This window comes from Chanodichthys erythropterus, chromosome 20 (assembly GCF_024489055.1).
Source record: "Chanodichthys erythropterus isolate Z2021 chromosome 20, ASM2448905v1, whole genome shotgun sequence".
Taxonomy (NCBI): Eukaryota; Metazoa; Chordata; class Actinopteri; order Cypriniformes; family Xenocyprididae; genus Chanodichthys; species Chanodichthys erythropterus.
The window spans coordinates 15518749-15536723 of NC_090240.1; the positions used below are offsets into that span (position 1 = coordinate 15518749).

Here is a 17975-nt window from a genome sequence, read left to right on the forward strand (position 1 = left end):
CTAACTGTTCTGTGAACTTGCAGATGATGATTTTGGTATATTTAATTTGATTTATGTCAGGGGTTTCCAACCCTGCACCTGTAGGACCACCTTTCTGCAAAGTTTAGCTCCAACCCAATTTAAACACACCTGAACCAACTGGACCAAAACTCTAGAGCAGCGGTGTCCATTCTTGCTCCTGGAGGGCCACTGTCCTGCAAAATTGGGCTCCAACCCTAATTAAGAACCAGCTAATCAAGGTCTTACTGGGCATACCAGGAACTTCCAGTCAGGTGTTTTGAAGCAAGTTGGAGCTAAACTCTGCTGGACAGTGGCTCTCCAGGAGCAGGTTTGGAGATCATCGCTTGAAGTAAAAGAATGACATTGCATTTTCGGTTTGGGTTACAGGATATTGGCTGGTTGGAGGAGGATAGAAACAACTTGGCAGATGATTTGCACATGGGCATGCTGGAGCAACAGCATAACAAGGTCAGGGAGTTCACTGCAAGTATGCTGCAGTAGATACGTTAATGAGGGTCAAGTCAACAGTAAATTGCTTCCTTGATCCAATTAAAGGTGCTAACATCACTATTAAAGTGATTTGCAAGCCATTAAAATGTCTTCCCACTCACTTTAACAGAGCACACATGAAGAAGATGGAGGCACTACTGATACGGCAACCTTACCGTCCAACCATCACGAGAAAGACAGTGGCGTTGGCCGCACTGATGAAAGCACACGTAATGATGAAAGCTCAGAGCAGGACATCTTGGGAGATGATCAGAATTCCCTTTGTGACACACTCCCAGAAAACCACAAGAAGTATAGTGAAGGCACTTTTGAAAGTGGGGACATGCACTTAAGCAATGACTCCTTCCTTTCAGTTGACAATGGAGACAGTGGAAACTTCCTTTGTATACCTGGCACGGCATGTGAAAGTTTCCAGAAACAGCTTGAACTGAAATGCCTGGTCAATGGTAATGGCCTTCAGGGATTTCTGGAGCATGATGACACACTATATGGAAAGCCGGTTAGTGTAGACTGTGATGATCAGGAGGTTCAGATGCTTAATGAGGAGTTACTGAACATTGAGCTGGAGTGCCTGAGTATCATACGAGCACACAGGCTTCAAACTGAGGGTGATGATCAGCAAGCCAAAAGTTGCTGCACCAAGCACTTAACTGAGCAAATAAATACTCAAGTCCATCAGGACCTCATCAATAACCAGGTGGACAATGAAGGCTCTACTAGTGCTTACAACACTGGAGAGAGCTGTTGGAGCTTACATCCTGCTCTGGAGTTAGATTCTCTTGACTCCCAAAGGATGGTTCCTGGAGACAAGAGTAAAAGTTCTCCCATGCATAGACGCAACTCAACAACAGCATGCTCCAAACATCACCTCTCTCCAATTCAGGAGATCAGCCCCACCAAGAGTTTACCTGGAGATCCAGAAGTCACAAATCAGGGGAAAAGAAAGCAAAGTAAGAAAAGGAACCCAAGGAAGAGTCTTTTGACTTCCTTACATCATTCCTCATACAAGAATACTTACATCCCAGCCCATGCACAACATTACCAAAGCTACATGCAACTTATCCAGCAGAAGTCATCTGTGGAGTATGTCCAGAGTCAAGTCAGCTTAGCCAGCTTGTGCAAGAACCCAGAATCCACTCCCACTAATGCCAGGCCCAAGATGGGGTGGAAGGTAAAAATCCGTAGTGATGGAACAAGGTACATCACCAAAAGGCCCATCAGGGACCAGCTGCTGAAGGAGCGTGCTTTGCGCATTCGAGAAGAACGCTGCAGCGCAACTACAGATGATGATGCAGCAAGTGAACTAAAGCTGGGTCGATACTGGAACAAGGAAGAGCGCAAACAGCATGCGGCACAAGCCAAGGAACGGCGGGAACTCGTGAAGCAGTGCCACACAGAGAACAGGGGACAAACAGGAGCAATTAACAACAAGAAGGAGCCGGATATTATCCAGCTGAGCCGTAAAAAGATGATGAAAAGGAGGAACAAGAGGATATTTGACAACTGGATGACCATTCAGGAGCTGCTGACACATGGGACAAAGTCCACAGATGGGACTAGACTATATAATTCCTTTCTTTCTGTGACTACAGTGTAAGGGATTTTTTTTTTGGTTTGGGGCACTTTACTAGTTTACTGTGTAAAATTGTGTGCGGGTTGGTGTGGGAGATCTTGCCTCATTTAAGGAGGTGGGTCATTTAGGGACTTATCTATAGCGATTTGTGTGACTCAGCAGTTGGAATACATAAAACAAAGTACAGATTTCATATCTTAATACTTGAGGCCACACCAAAAATCCACGTTTATAATATGAATTTTTCTATTGAACGAATGCAAATCTATTTAATGTAAAAATTCTAGCTCTGATTTGCAGTTACTGCCCAATACTCTCATATCACCCACTTATGAAATGTGATGTCAATCAGTTTTAGTTTTCCCTAACCAAATATTGTAGTGCAAATGAATTGTGTCTGACCTGCTTCTTCCAAAGAGTTTTATTCAGATAAAAGGTTAGAAATGCCTCGGATTAAGCACATCACTGCTTTTAACGTGAACTTTTATTGCTCTTCAGGAATACTGTTGAAAGCCCAAGCATTCAGTTCACATGGAGATCATACAATTTCACTTTTCACAAAAGCAGTGAACACATATCATAATCTACAAAATCTAATTTAAAAATTCTACATATCAAAAAGGAGCTGTGGAAATAAGTATGGGTAGGACAGCCTGTATACATGTCTGTAGGAAGCATGTAAAGTACAGTTTAAGAGACGTGTTTGTTGACAGTGTTGCTCATTTAAACCTTCATACAACTGTTTGCCATTATTTGATGAAACAAAATGAAAAGATTATGACAAATAAGGATGGCTCAATAGTGGTTAAGCACATTATGTCGGTTGAAAAGACAAGCTCACTATATTAAGTTACACATTGCAACCAACAGCACTCGAATATCTAGTGCATGGAAAATCACATTAGTCCATTTTAGAATCTATTTACCAGCATCAGTGGATTAATACATTTCGGTGCTATGCTGGGAAGGCAGTTAAAATCAAAGGATCTAAAAATAAAAGAAAAAGAATTAGCAGAGAAAGGAAATCTGTCTAATTCTGCCATTGAGCACTTTGTGCTACAAGCCAGCAGATGAATACAGAAGGCAATTTGGGAGAAAAGGGGTGTTCTCCTGGAATGTTTAGACACTGGTCTGCCGGTCAACGGGAATCCTGAGATCATTCGTTGACTAATCAAAACTAAAGGAAGTGCACATACACCCCTTACCCCTACAAACATATGCACACATTCACAAAAATTCAACCAAAGATTTGCCACATTTTCACGCTCAGAGGAGCAGGAGAGAGATTGATTTGAATTGAAGGGCGTTTTACCCAACAACTTTAGAAAGTGTTGACAGACTCCCATGATTAGAACAGGATTACAGAAAACTGCCATGTACACAAGGCTTTCTTGTTATTCAAATGGCAAATGCTCCACTAAACCACCAGAAAGATGAGCTTCCAGTTTTTGAAGTTGTTCTTCAGAGAAAAACCCATATTAAGTGAAGATGCCCTGAGAAGGGTCACGAGAGGTCTTTAGGGATGTCACCAGATGCCCTCCTCCCTAGGTCTATAAAGGATCTGCTAAACTTGCAGGATAAGTGATTTTTGGGGTGTTTGTACAGTAGAGTGTAAAAATCAACAACGTGGGGCCCCGTTTCAGTCTTGCTCCATGGTGTCATCTGCAGTCTCTGAGCTGTCTGAACTGATTTCTGCAGTGGTACTGCCCTCTGCTGCCAGCTCTGTGGAACTGCTGGGACATGCAGATAGAGTCTCTGCACTGGACACTCCCTCGTCACTGCTGTTATTGCTGCTACTGCTGACAGGGTCATTTTTCTCCTCCGCTTCCTGAGCCTCGGCGCTCTCTTCCCTCACCGGCTGCTGCTCCGATAGGTCCGATTCCCTGACGGTCGCCTGATTGTGGGAAGGGTCAGGTGAATCTTCCGAAGCAGATTTGTCAACCCCGTTTTCTACGACCTCTGACTGTGTACTAGAGGGTTCTGTAGAGAGAGGAGCAGAAAAATGTCATGTATGCAAAGAGATGCTCAACAGCTGCTGATATGCAAAGATATAAAAAAAAATATTAGCACAGCAGTTACTCACATGAACAAGCTGGTTGAAATAAAACAAGAAAAATTAACATTAGTGACTTATTTTACACTGATTGAACCCAAATATGATTATTTTACACTGAACAATTAAGATTTGTAGCTTTAAAAAAAAAAAAAAAAAAAAAAAAAACCTCTTATGCTCATGAAAGCTGCATTTCATTTAAAAAACAAACAAACAAACTAGTATTTCACAGCATTACCATTTAAAATGGCTGTTTTCTATTTTAATATATTTAAGAAAGCTTATCCATGTGATGACAAAGCTGAATTTTCAGCATCATTACTCCAGTCAAGTGTCACATGATCCTTCAGAAATCATTCTAATATAATGCTTAATTATTATTGGTGCTTGATAATTAATTAAAAATTGTTCTTATCAATGTTGACAAGTTTTTGCTGCTTAATATTGTGGAAACCGTAATACATTTTCAAGATTCTTTGATGAATGAACAGGATTTTATTTGAAATGAAAAAAAAAAAAAAAAAAAGACTTGTGACAAATTGTCTTTACTGTCATATTTGATGCAACCTTATAATTTTTTTTTAAATCTTACAAACTTCTGAATGGTAGTGCATTACCATTTTCACAAAAATATGAAGCAGCACAACCGTTTTCAACATTGATACCAAGTAACGTTTCTTTTTTTTGAGCATCAAATACAAGAAAGTGAGACGTCTTAGGGGACAGAACACGTTTTCCATTCAAATGCACTACTTTTCCATTGTTTTCCATGAGCGCTGCGCTTGCGTCACAACTTTTGCAGCGTCTCACGCATGACATAGGGTTTTAAAAAAGTGGTGCTCAAGTAAAAATCGGTTACACTTTAAAAAAAAAAAAAAAAAAAAAAAACTTGTCTCCAGACATTGCGTTTTTCTCCATTCCACTGCAATCTGTGTGAAAGAGCCCTTAGATCTTCTTTTAACAAACTGCGGAGTGTTCCAAGAACCAAATATATAAACTAAAGAAGATGGAGCATTTGCAGTAAGGGCTCCAAAGTTCTGGAACAGTTTGCCAGTGGATATTAGTTCTGCTGAATGTATGTCCGTTTTTAAATTTGTGTGTGCTTTGGGGTTTGATATATTTATATTAGTTTTTATAGTTTTATTTTATATTTTTTTATAATTATATATTTATTTATGTTCTCATATTGTATAAAGCACTGGGCGTTGCAGCTTTAAAACTTTAAAATTAGCATATTATAATGATTTCTGAAGGATCATGCCTCACTGAAGTCTGGAGTAATGATGCTGAAAATTAAACTTTGCCATCACAGTAAATTAAATTTTAAAATGTTTTTAAAAATTTTAATTGTAATACTATTTCACAATATGAAGTTTTTACTGTATGCTTTGATCAAATAAATGCAACCTTGGTGGGCATGAGAAACTTTTCAAAAACATCAAAAAAATCATAATTCCAAACTGGTAGTGTATCTATGGTGATTTTCAGTCACCCAGGCCATCGGTAACACTTTACAATAAGGTCATTAGTTAACATTAGTTATCTTCATTAGTTAAACTAATAATGAACTGCATTTCTACAGCATTCATTAATCTTTGTTTATTTCAATTTCAACATTTACTAATACATTATTAACATCTTAACATTAGTTAATGCACTGTGAACTGACATGAACAATGAACAACTGTATTTTCATTAACATTAACGAAGATTGCTCAAGATTAGTTCATGTTAGTTAATACATTAATGTTTAACTAATGAACCGTATTGTAAAGCGTTACCAATATATTCAATCAAAATCAATTCAAAATATATAAAATACGCTACAAGGATTAAATGTCCTAAATCCAAATATGAACTTCTTTATAAAACTAAAATTGCACAAAAAGTATATTAATAATGATCGTCAATAATCATAAAACATACAAAATCATGTCATATTCCCATACTTTCATGTGCATTATTTCTTAGTTTTAATGACAGTAAGATTCTAAAATGTGTATAACATTAATAATTAATGTGTCCAAACTTTTTACTGTTAGTGTATTATTGCAGAGCATCTCTCCATTTATTGAAGGAATTCACAACCACCACTAAATCCAACTGGCTTTATCAGTCATCAGATGGGGGGCTTCCCTCCTTTTATACCCCCATAGTAGAGAAAGATATATTTAAAGGTTTAAAAGCCTGCAATGACACTGGACATATTAAACGTCCAGTGTAAGCACCACCAGACTGACAGGAAGAGGGGGACGAGTATGTTTTCTAAACGAGGCTGTGCACCAAACCTCTAAAATGGGATTTTGGGGTAGGGTTTATGTGCTGTACTGTTAGCAAATGACAAAGTAATCTGGTTTATTATGTGGAAGCCTATTATAGTATAATGCATTTTTCATTGCTGCTCATGTCTGCAGAAATTGCCTTCGCTGTGCATGTCAGGATTTAGTTTTAGAAAAGAAAAACAACAAAAAAAAAAAAGTGAACCAAATGGCACTTTCCATTTTTGGCATGTTCTCATGAACGGTTACCTAGCTACAGTGGTAAACAGCTGCCGCTAGAACTCATGTTGATAATATAAATGCATTGTGGATCTGAGCCACATAATACGATATTAAAAAGACCATCGGGGAAATGAGACCAAACAATCAAACCAAATTTGAAAACAGCCTAAGACAGTGTCATACGCTAATAACCCAACTGCAACATTAGCAAGTATTTGACCATCCCAGAAGCCACTATGATGATTGGCAAAACACTTTAAATGAATGGAAAAGTTCCAGATGCTTCAATTAAACGTAAAAAAAAAGAATAATTCTAACTGCGTTAAAAAAAAAATAAATAAAAAATCTCCCCACATATGTCTGTGTGTGTATGCCAAAGGTCTGCTGAGAAGTCCAAACACGGTTCTGTTCTGAAACTGTAAAAAAGACGTACCTTGGTCTTCAGCGATGGATTCGTCAGGTTTATTATCCTTCACCTCTGCAGTGACGTCTGATGAGGACTGCGGTAGATCCGATGAGCTCTCTGCTATTGATATGCAGGACAACTGCTTTTCATCTGGTTCTTTCTCCATTTCATCTTCATCATCATCTTCATCCTCTTCTTCCGCTTTGTCAAATTTGAGCCTCTTGGCTTCATGCATCTCAGCGTTCGTTGCATCCTCATCTTCACAATGTTTACTCTTCACTGGACCAACGTGTGAACCTTCTGCTTCTGATGCTGAAGACTCTCTATAAAAGAAAAAAAAAAAGGTTAAGACTCCAAATACACAGTTACAGTTTTCACAGCTTTTATTCTGTAAGTTTACGGTCAAAGTCATGCATTTACTGATATCAAAAGGTTCTCTTTTTGTATTAAAACTAACCGATTTCAGCATTTTATTTTATTTTTTTAAATAAAAGGTGACATTTAAGCTGTCTTGGAAATTATTATGCCTTCATTTATTTTTGTTACTTTCAAATGCTTTAAGTACAGATTTTAAAAACAGACTTAACTTAAACTATGAAAATCTATCATAAAACTTACTGCACATTTAAAACTATGATAATCTAAACAAATTGTGATAAAAATAAAAATAAAGTGACTGCAGCCCAGTTGAGGTGTCAATAGTTTTTTTTTCTTCACCTCAAAAGCATTTTTTCAGATTAAAAATTGATATACTTATATAACAATACATACTATTGCACTGTAAGTATTTAATAATCATGATAATATATTATGATACAATATATACTATAATAAAAGTATTAATAGAATTATTATTAATATTAACATAATTATTAGTTATCATCATTATTTTATTTCAAAGAACAACAGCACAATTACAATACTAACATTTATGGTTGTCTTAATGTCTTGGTTTACAAATGTTAAACCACTGAGCTTTTATTTTGACGTAAAAATGCAGGGAAACTTTATAGTTTCTTTTTATTGACAAAAACTGAGTAATTAGTCTTGAGAATCATTTATAAATCTAACACAGCACTTGCAGAGTAGCATTTACTGTGAATCGAAACTGAAAACAGTTCTGGGCTTTACTCTGAAACATGCAGTGCGTCAGATTATACATTTATGATCACATCACAAACGTTGCGATTTGATAAATCGCATTAAGCCATATCACATTCTCACCACTATGCATTGTCAAAATTCATAAAAAAAAAAAAAAAAAAAAAAAAGTTACCGGGCAACTGGCGAGTAACACCGTTTCAACGCCGATTTTACTCACATTTGGCCCTTTGAACCCATGCTAATAGTGTCCCGCAGATGGCGCCGCAAGCTTGTGCAGCGCTGTCAGGAGCAATCCGTGCATGAAATAAATGTATGAGAAAATGTAACATTTTGCAGTTTATTTAGTAATCGTTTAGGATGTAAATTGTTTAATTGTTTGCGATTTCAATCATCATACAGTAAACCAGCATTCCGCCCCCCAAAACCATTTTTTCTCCGATTTACGCAATTCACGTAGATCATACTTTTCAGAGCGGGAAATAAACACGTCAATAAAAAAGATAAATATCCTTTCAGTTAAACTGTACTTTCTGAAATTGTCAAATTAAGCAAAAAGTTAGTATATAAAAAAATATTAAGAATTTAAGTATGTAAAACGATAGCTGTGAAATTAGTAAGACATAAAAAACAAAAAAAACCCTGCATTCATTAAATCTTCCATATGGTCTTTAAACAGTGGGGCTACACGGTTAGAACAAGAGTGTCACATGCACACTAGTGATGCGTGGATCACGGTTATATCCACAGACATGGCGGATGATCCTCGGGTCAGGCGGCCAATAAAAATGAGAGGAGAGATAAATCATTAACTGTTGATTTTAAAAAAGACACGCAACAAAACTGACTCACTCTTTCACTCACTATCGTTTTCTACAACAACGTTATCTCTTCAGGGCAAACCAACCAAGGAAAACATGCCTAGAGCACCTCCTAGTGGTCATTATATTAAACACAAAGGAAAAAAAAATGCATGAGATATTGCTCAACTTAAAGGGATAGTTTACCCCAAAATGAAAATTATCCCATGATTTACTCACCCTCAAGCCATCCTAGGTGTAATATGACAATCTTCTTTCAGATGAACACAATCAGAGATATATTTAAAAATATCCTGGCTTTTCCCACCCTCCCAGCAGATCTAGGATGGCTTGAGAGTGAGTGAATCATAGGATAATTTTCATTTTTGGGGGAAATAAGACTTTAACAGCTTTAACTAAATATATACACAAGCTTAAAAGTAATTATTATGATAAGAGTGTTTTCCAACATAATGAAAGAAATATTAATGTGTTTAAAGCTGAATTTTTCATCATGCACTAATTTGCAGACTCTCATTAAGCTACGCAGTTGTGGAGTCCAGTTGTTTAAGCAGCAATGGAGGCAAAAACAGAGCCGAGTAAAATTTCAAAAATGGGTATTAAAAATAAAACATAAGGAAGGAAAAGTACAGTCTGGGAGCGTTTTAGTGAAGTAGTTAATCAGGACCAATCAAGCGCTGGGTATTTCATATATAACGGCTGTGAAGTGCTGAATATGACAAACTAATAAAGCCTATATCCGGCCTTTGTGTAATTTTGCCAAAGACAAACGTTCATTTAAAGGGTTAGTTCACCCAAAAATGAAAATTCTGTCAGTTACTCACCCTCATGTCGTTACAAACCCATAAGACCTTCATTCATCTTCAGAACACAAGAACACTACAGTGGCTCAACTTTACTGTTATGAAGTGATGAGAATATTTTTTTTGCGCAAAAACAAAACAAAAATATCAACTTTATTCAACAATTTGAACCGCTGTCATACGTAGTGAACTCAGTGCAGGCTTCCTTGTTTACATCCGAACGCCGGCTCATTATTGGCTGGATCCTGTGTCAGCATCACATGCATACGTCGTGCTGCTCACGTGTTCAGCTTCGGCCAATAACGAGTCGGCATTCAGACGTAAACAAGGAAGCCTACACTACGTATGAAAATGGTTCAAATTGTTGAATAAAGTCATTATTTTTCTTTTGTTTTTGTGCACAAAAAGTATTCTCATCACTTCATAACATTAAGGTTGAACCACTGCAGTCACACTGACCATTTTAACCATGTTTTCAACTACCTTCCTGAACGTCAAAAGGTGTGTGTGGGTCAGATACCTCTCGGATTTCATCAAAATATCTTAATTGATGAACGAAGGTCTTACGATTGTGGAACGACATGAGGATGAGTAATTAATGACATTATTTTGTTTATATTATTCATATTATATTATCGTTTTTGGGTGAACTAACCCTTTAAAAGTATCCTACTTCAGTGTAATATGTTACCATATCATCACGCTTAACAATGAGAATTTGAATCATTGTGTGGGTCAGGCGTGGATATCTAAATCAGAGAAAATCATAGTTCTGTGTGAATGGCGGGTGGATGATTTATTTTTAACAGCAGGTTCGGGTGACGTTAGAGCAACTCTAATGCACACATTGGCATTTGGCACTTACTTGACTGTTCTCTCAGATTGCTCAGAGACCTGTTCTTTGCTTTCTGTGCTGTCAGGAAGGCCGTTGGTAGCTACACTGCTGGACAAGGAGAGTTTTGGTCTGTTCAGTGGCCTGGGTGTTCCTGGACCATTCACATTTCTATCAGACAATCAAAGAAACATCAAACCATCAGACAGTAAAATTAGGTTCATCTACTAATCCCTCTCTACAGTGAGCACTAACATTTCAAACTGAATTGGTTTAGTGACCCATGAGGCACTTTTCAAAGTTTCCACAATGGTGGTTAAAGCGATAAACTCACCTATCTGGAAAAGCTGAAGTGTTGCCAGGGAACATGACACCATTCATTCTGTTCACACAACCTGACCCTTTTTTCCTTTAAAAATAAAAGATGGTATTAAGGACAGTGGAGTGGTTTTTAAAAACATTACAAAAAGCTGATACTGAAAGCTGCCCACTCACAAAATCGTAAAATAGAGCAGAAAGAGAGTTTAACTCACTCTGAGGTAGGATACACACAACTGACCACCATCACATTCTGGAAAAAAATAAAAAATAAATAAATTATACTTGTTTTTAACTGAGTAGAGTGTTTTAATCTGACTTAATCATCAACTACAAATAATCTGTTCTCAAACAATTGTTCATTTCCTTAAATGCATCATACCTTCTCCACACCCCTGAGGAACTTGTCTGTTCCTGTGTAGTTTCTTTTCGGCTCAGTAAGAAGCTCACAAAGACGCTGAATAGTGAAAGGAATCCTGAAGAAAAAAAAATCATTTTAATATTTTCACAGAGGGACTAAACAACTAGGGGTGGGAATCACCAGAGGCCCCATGATACAATATTATCATGATTCTTAAAGGGATAGTTCGCCCAAAAATGAAAATTGTCATTTACTCCCTCATGAGTTTCAAGTAGATATTTTAAAGAATGTTGGTATCCAGACAGTTGGCGGCACCCACTGACTTCCATTTTTTTCCCTACTATGGAAATCAGTGGGTGCTGTTAACTGTCTGGCTACCAACATTCTTTAAAATATCATCTTTTGTGTTAAAAAAAAAAAAACTCATACAGGTTTGGAACATCTTGATGGTGAGTAAGACAAAAACTGAAAGAAAAAAAAAAAAAAAGACAATTTCAGGGTGAATTATCCCTTTAAGCCACAATACAATATTGTGATTTTAAACATCATGCGATATGCTGAGTATTGCAATAAAATGCATAGCGATTACCTTTTTCAACTGCAAATGTCCTCAAAGGAAAACTTTGTCCATATACGTTTTTATCTAATAAGATAAAGTTCTCAGTCTGTTCATTTCACATCTTCGTATCCATCTCCTTCGTTCAATATTTCTTTCCTCACATTTTAAACATATTTTAATAGAAATTACAGTTGTCAAATAATTTTTTTGCACATTTCAAGCCAATGTATTTGTTTTTACAACTCATATTATGTGAGAATGCGCTTCCTTATCACACAGCTCACTGTGCGTGTGTCCGAGAGAGAAATTATTTACTTGCAAAATGACAGCTGAGAGAAAGAATAATCATTATTTCCCGCATTTATGCACAATAATCGCAATCCTGAGCTATAATTCAGGCCCTGAATCAATTAACACTTGGCTTCCATGTATTAATTAAATAGCCCCACTCAAAATATCAAGATACTATGCAGTATCAGTGTTTTTCCCCATCTCTATAAAGAACTGTGGAATACGTCTGGAGTCTCTTACCCGTTGTATCCGTTGACGATTTTGAGAATCCTCTGCTTCATCTCCTCAAAGGGAATGTACTCAACGTTTGGATTGGCAGGTCCCCGTTGCTCTGGACATGAGGCTTTAAAATCATCCATCACTTTCTCCAGTTTGAATAGGAAGTAGTTTTTAAACTGAGACCATTGAATGCTGAGGAATATTGTAAATGATTCAATAAAGATAATGAAATAGGCAATTCAACAAAGGAATTTAGAAATTTCTCTACTCTAACAACACACTCTGAATGGGTAAAATCGCATATAAAGTCAGCATGAAAAGAAAATTATGAACGCCTTTTCCTCTCTATTGTGACGTATATCCGAGTGAAACTTTTCAAAGCACTAGTGTATCACACATATTACCGATGCTTGTATCGAAATGACAATACCACGTGATTGATGACGTTTGAAGCTTTGAACTTCATGCAGTATCGGAAAATTGGGACAGCTGATTTGAAAAAATTGGCGCTTCAGTTGATGGATAAAAGGAAAATGCATTAACTCATGTTTTATTGCTGGGCTCTCAGAGATCCTGAACAGAACATAAGGGTTAAAAAAAGCTCACCCAAAATATTTTTTCAACTACTCTACTATCTACTATATTATTGATTAATATGTGAATCCGATGATCAGGCTATACATGAGTTGTGCACTCATTGTCACAGATTAATTTATATGAGATTAGATTAGAAAGAACTGTATTGATCCAAGACAAGTGATTCCGTATGTTACGGACTTCCAAAGCTTTGTTTGGTTACATGCTTTTTCAAGCCGTAGATCTGCTCTGCGATGATTTGTTACATATGGTGGAAAAAACAAGTCTGACCACCAGATGTCGCTAAGGCGCACTGTGTTAAAAGCTTCGAGTAATGAACCATTTTTCGGCACGGTATCAGAAGAGATGTCTTTGTCAGGGGCATGGGAAGTTAATGCTTTAGATTAAAAGATTACAAGGGAACATTATTATTATTATTTAAATAATGTGCATGGATAAGTCTTTTAAAATACTGCAATATCCCATAAAAAAAATAAATAAATAACTGTCAATTCTGATTTTCATGGTGAGCACTTACATTATCATTCAGTCCATCCCTACATGCAATACAATAAAATAGCTTCTCTTCCCTGCAAATAATGCCATGAAGCATATGAATATTTAATTTAAAGTAAAAACCAGAACATCGGTATTAATTTTGCATATGGCAAGCCTTTTAAGATGGAGACACCACCCCAGAATGCATCACAGTGTGATGTAGCTTCATATTCTCTATTGCAACTTCCGTTTCATGCTGACTTTAAAATACTTGTGAATAAAGCAATATTCTTTCTACAATAGCATAAACACAAGTGCATTTAAAGGGTTAGTTCACCCAAAAATGAAAGTTGCATCCCAAATGATGCACTATACACTATGTACTTATGCACTAGGTACTCATCCATGTAGTGTGTGAATTGTATAAGGTTATTTTGTCATTAAACATCAGAATCTGACAGCCCGTTCCTCTCCAATACGTAATTAAAGCTGTGACAGTAGAGTGCACGAAGTGTCCAACATTCCACACTTCGTTTTTTTCCGTTAATTTAGTGCATCATCCGGGTATTTAAAGTTTACTCTTTTTTTGGGGGAATTTTCTGAGTGAACGCACTACTCACACTATTTATACTTAAAAACGTCATAGAATAGTGCATAAGTGCACAAATTGGGATGCACCTGAAATTTCTGCCATTTATTACTCACCCGTAGACCTTCGTCCATCTTCAGAACACAAATTAAGATATTTTTGATGCAATCCAAGATTGTTTTTAATCAAGAAGCGTTTTATCCTCAATAGAAAGCAACGTAGGGCTGGGTAAAAATTTATTATATCTTATTATGAGATTCAAAAAATAAATACCGTTTTGGCGCTGTTTAACGTGGCGTGACGGATTGCTTTAGCGCCTCAGTTAAAGAGAAGCATGTGATCATCCTCTCCTCCGCTTTAATACCAGTTACAGTGAAATAAACATGAACATCTGAAGGAATGTTAAAATATACAGTACAACTTACTGAAAACCGTATCATGTCTCGTGTAATCGCTCAATCAGTGCTTCAACCACGGAAAGACTCAATAAAACAGCTTGTAAACAATGTAACGTAACGTCACATTTACCTCAGAAAACATATTCAGTGACCATAAATTCATTAGTCAGCTATAAAAGTGAACTCTAGAGAGCAGCATTCTGATAAATATAGCGATGCACCGTTACATATTCATTAATGTTCTTCAATATTTAATGCATGTTTGAATAAATCAGTTTTGACAGCCACGATTTAAATATTTGTATTTCAAAAAAACGAATTGGAGTAGAAATATGATTATGTAATTCTAAACTTTATTTATAATAAAAACATCATTGAGTGTAATTTAAGTGTCTGTAAATAAATCAGTTCATTTAACCTTCAATATTATTATAGTAGAACCAACTGACTCCATGTGTAGTTTACAGCATTAGCTGAGATTTTTTTCCTCTAGAAAATTAGCCATGTACTGTAACTGAAATACTACATCCAAAATAATCAATATCGAATCGAAATCGAATCGTGAAAATTGTCAATACCCAGCCCTAGTAATTACCACATTCAAGCTCCAGAAAGGTAGTAAAGACATCATTAAAATAGTCAACATGACTGCAGTGGTTCAACCTTAATGTTATGAAGCGACGAGAATACTTTTTGTGCACAAAAACAAAATAAAAACAACTTTATTCAACAAATTTGTCTCTCCGTCAATCGCCTATGCCATTTTGGTTGCAGCGCTTCCAGGTTCTACGTCAGAATGCAGACTCAGTATTGGCCGCACGACGCATGCGTGTGATACTGACGCAGGAGCTGGTCAATACTGAGCTGGCGTTGGGACGTAAACACGGAAGCGCTGCACTGCCTAAGAGTCTGACAGGGTAGAGAAGAAATTGTTGAATAAAGTCGTTATTTTTGTTTTGTTTTTACGCACAAAAAGTATTCACGTCGCTTCATAACATTAAGGATTATTTTAATGATGTCTTTACTACATTTCTGACCTTAATTATATTGCTTTCCATGAATGATAACCTTGGAATTCATCAAAAAATATCTTAATGTATGTTCCAAAGATGAAGGATGTTCTTACAGGTGTGGAATAACATGAGGGTGAGAAATTAATGACATTTCATTTTTGGATGAACGAACCCTTGACTCTGTGAGAGTGCTGGACTTACATGGTCTCTCCTGTTCTTGCAACATGCGATAGAAACTGATCCAAAATCGGGCAGGTTTCTTTCTCTCCTTTCTTCTCGAAATCTACAGTGAACAACACAGTAAACAACCATGATTCAATAATGCCCTGTGGAATGTTTATCAAAATTACTGACATTTTATTTTACTGTTATTCCCTGTCTTTACTTGTAGAGTGAATTCATGCGGAAATTTTGTATGAAAAATGCCAATGAATCACTTTAAAATGGAGATTTCTGTTGCAGACTCCTCTACAAAGTTAAGTCACAGGAATAAGTGCCCGACAAACTTTTTTGCTGACTGTGCAGCTAAGTCAATGCAAGTAAGAAGTTTCAGAGAGTAAACAAGCGACTAAACCAGAGTATTCTGAGCTCACAGTAACAGCAGTGTAGCTCACAGCTAACCGGCTTTCTGTCTGTTCCCGGATAGCAGAGGACTTTATCAACTTCCGACGCGGTACATCGACAAGATCAACTCAAACACATTTTCTGTGTATTGTTGAGAATCAATCTATATCGTTTATTAGTGATATTTAATGCTTTTTCCGGCATGACCAGCACCTAGCATCGGCTGCTAGTTTGCTTTCCTAGCTTAGCTTACAAGCTAACGAATTTGCCAAACCTTTTCTGTTATTCATTATTTGTTAGCGGTACCTCTGAAGGCTCCCAGGAGTGTGTCGATTTCCATTGCGGAGGTATGTTTGCTACTCTCTGGTCTCTCTGAGTCCAGCTGGAAACAGAAAGATGGCAACAGCAACACGGAGAAAACAGCAGCAAATCTTTAATATGGCGCCGGTGACGTCACTGCCCGACTGCTGCTACTGCGCATGCGCCAGATCTGGATGTTTATGAAAACTGTTCTGGCATAGAGGAGCATGAAACAATCTTTTAAATCGTAAACTGTAACTCATATGTATCCGTCAACGTTAAATAAATCATTGAAGGTAATATTACAAGTAGAACTTGTAACATTTATAGTGTACATAGCTAATTAGTTGGTGCTGATTTAGGCTGAGGCAGTGATTTCTCAGTCCGGAAAGTGCATAATAAAGCAGTTCTGGTTGGTTTTGGTCTGTTATGTCTTGCCTGTGAGGTTGCACTTATCAACAGGCCTACCCTGTAATGTAGAATATAATTGAGGCATAAAATAGCATAAGAATTTTGGATTAAAAATATATTTTGGTGACCCAATAGATAAGTTTTATTATTAAAAAAAATCACAGTGGCAGTGTATTCAAGCTAATTGTGCACTCATGTGCGATACTGTCCATTTACACCTTATACAACTCTTACCTTTACAACCAACATTTCTCTTTTTAATTGTGTCTTCTCCATTACACCTAAACAGTGTAAATTGCTCCTCTGTGATCCAACAAATAGAGTTTATACACACGCACACACACATAAATACATACATAAAAACACATAAACTGTGGGCTGAAATGTCTTTGTGAGATATTTGAAATTCTTATATTGCTCACATTTGTATCCCTAACTGCACCCATGGGCACATGAAAGTACCCACTGAAATTACAAGAGTGAGAAAGCAAATTTGAAGTGGGTGGTTTAAACTTGTGTGTTTTCTTTAAAACTGCAAATGACATCTGATTTCTCATAAAGTGCTACAGAGAGAGTGTGTGGATCTGATTCCGAGGTTTTGCTGTAATTTTATAATCTACTACCTATTTTTTTCCTTAGAAAATTATAACAATTAGTGAAAAGTTGAATCGCAAAAATAAGTAGTGCAAAACTTGATGATCATGATTTAATATGATCCAAAGAGCATCTGATCTTTTGTACAAAGTCACAAGATCAATGACAAATTTATTAAATTACTAAGTTAAATACTAATTATATAAGTAACAAATTTACTAAGTTAAATATATATATATATATATATATATATATATATATATATATATATATATATATATATATATATATATATATATATATATACTGCCCTCCAAAAGTTTGGAAACGCCCTAGAAAAGTGGGGTTTTGGACAATATTGGCATGCATCCTTTATAATTTGTGAAAATTTTGCACTGATAAGGGACAACACAAACAGTTTATACATAGAAAAAACGTAAATTTTCGATTCATCAAAATATCCAGCATTAACAGCTATCTGACCTAAACTGGTTCTGATATGGTTCTTCTATATATATATATATATATATATATATATATATATATATATATATATATATATATATATATATATATATATATATATATATATATCCATAGTTGTTTTTAGTCATAAACATTTCAGTTTATTTCCAGGTTTAAAATACATTTTGATGCTAATTTTTTTATTTGAATTTATTTGAA

General features: G+C 36.2%; 2 protein-coding genes across 3 annotated transcripts in view; one reads left to right on the forward strand and one right to left on the reverse strand.

Annotated features, from left to right (window-relative positions):
- pdzrn3a (PDZ domain containing RING finger 3a) overlaps positions 1-2355 on the forward strand; it is a 54848-nt gene extending 52493 nt beyond the window's left edge. For both annotated transcript variants that reach the window (XM_067370959.1, XM_067370960.1), the window contains exons 9-10: positions 388-468; positions 620-2355. In XM_067370959.1, coding sequence (XP_067227060.1) covers positions 388-468; positions 620-2107 — 1569 coding nt within the window. In that variant the 3' untranslated portion in view covers positions 2108-2355. The remainder of the gene's footprint in view (positions 1-387; positions 469-619) is intronic.
- Positions 2356-2541: 186 nt separating this feature from the next.
- ppp4r2a (protein phosphatase 4, regulatory subunit 2a) lies at positions 2542-16456 on the reverse strand. The gene is made up of 9 exons (XM_067370961.1): positions 16293-16456; positions 15624-15705; positions 12370-12540; positions 11301-11394; positions 11134-11171; positions 10935-11009; positions 10634-10771; positions 7071-7366; positions 2542-4063 (listed from the first exon to the last, which is right to left on the reverse strand). The coding sequence occupies exons 1-9, from the start codon at positions 16324-16326 to the stop codon at positions 3723-3725; spliced, it is 1269 nt and encodes a 422-aa protein (XP_067227062.1). The 5' UTR covers positions 16327-16456; the 3' UTR covers positions 2542-3722.
- Between the last annotated feature and the right edge of the window lie 1519 nt (positions 16457-17975).

Bases quoted from the DNA above. Each gene is read 5' to 3' on its own strand.
- ppp4r2a (XM_067370961.1), bottom strand. From the start codon at position 16,326: ATGGAAATCGACACACTCCTGGGAGCCTTCAGAG. The intron at 11,395-12,369 runs GTAAGAGACTCC...TTTTTTCTTCAG, and splicing joins ATCGTCAACGGATACAACGG to GATTCCTTTCACTATTCAGC. The intron at 11,172-11,300 runs GTATGATGCATT...ATTTTTTTCCAG, and splicing joins TCCTCAGGGGTGTGGAGAAG to AATGTGATGGTGGTCAGTTG.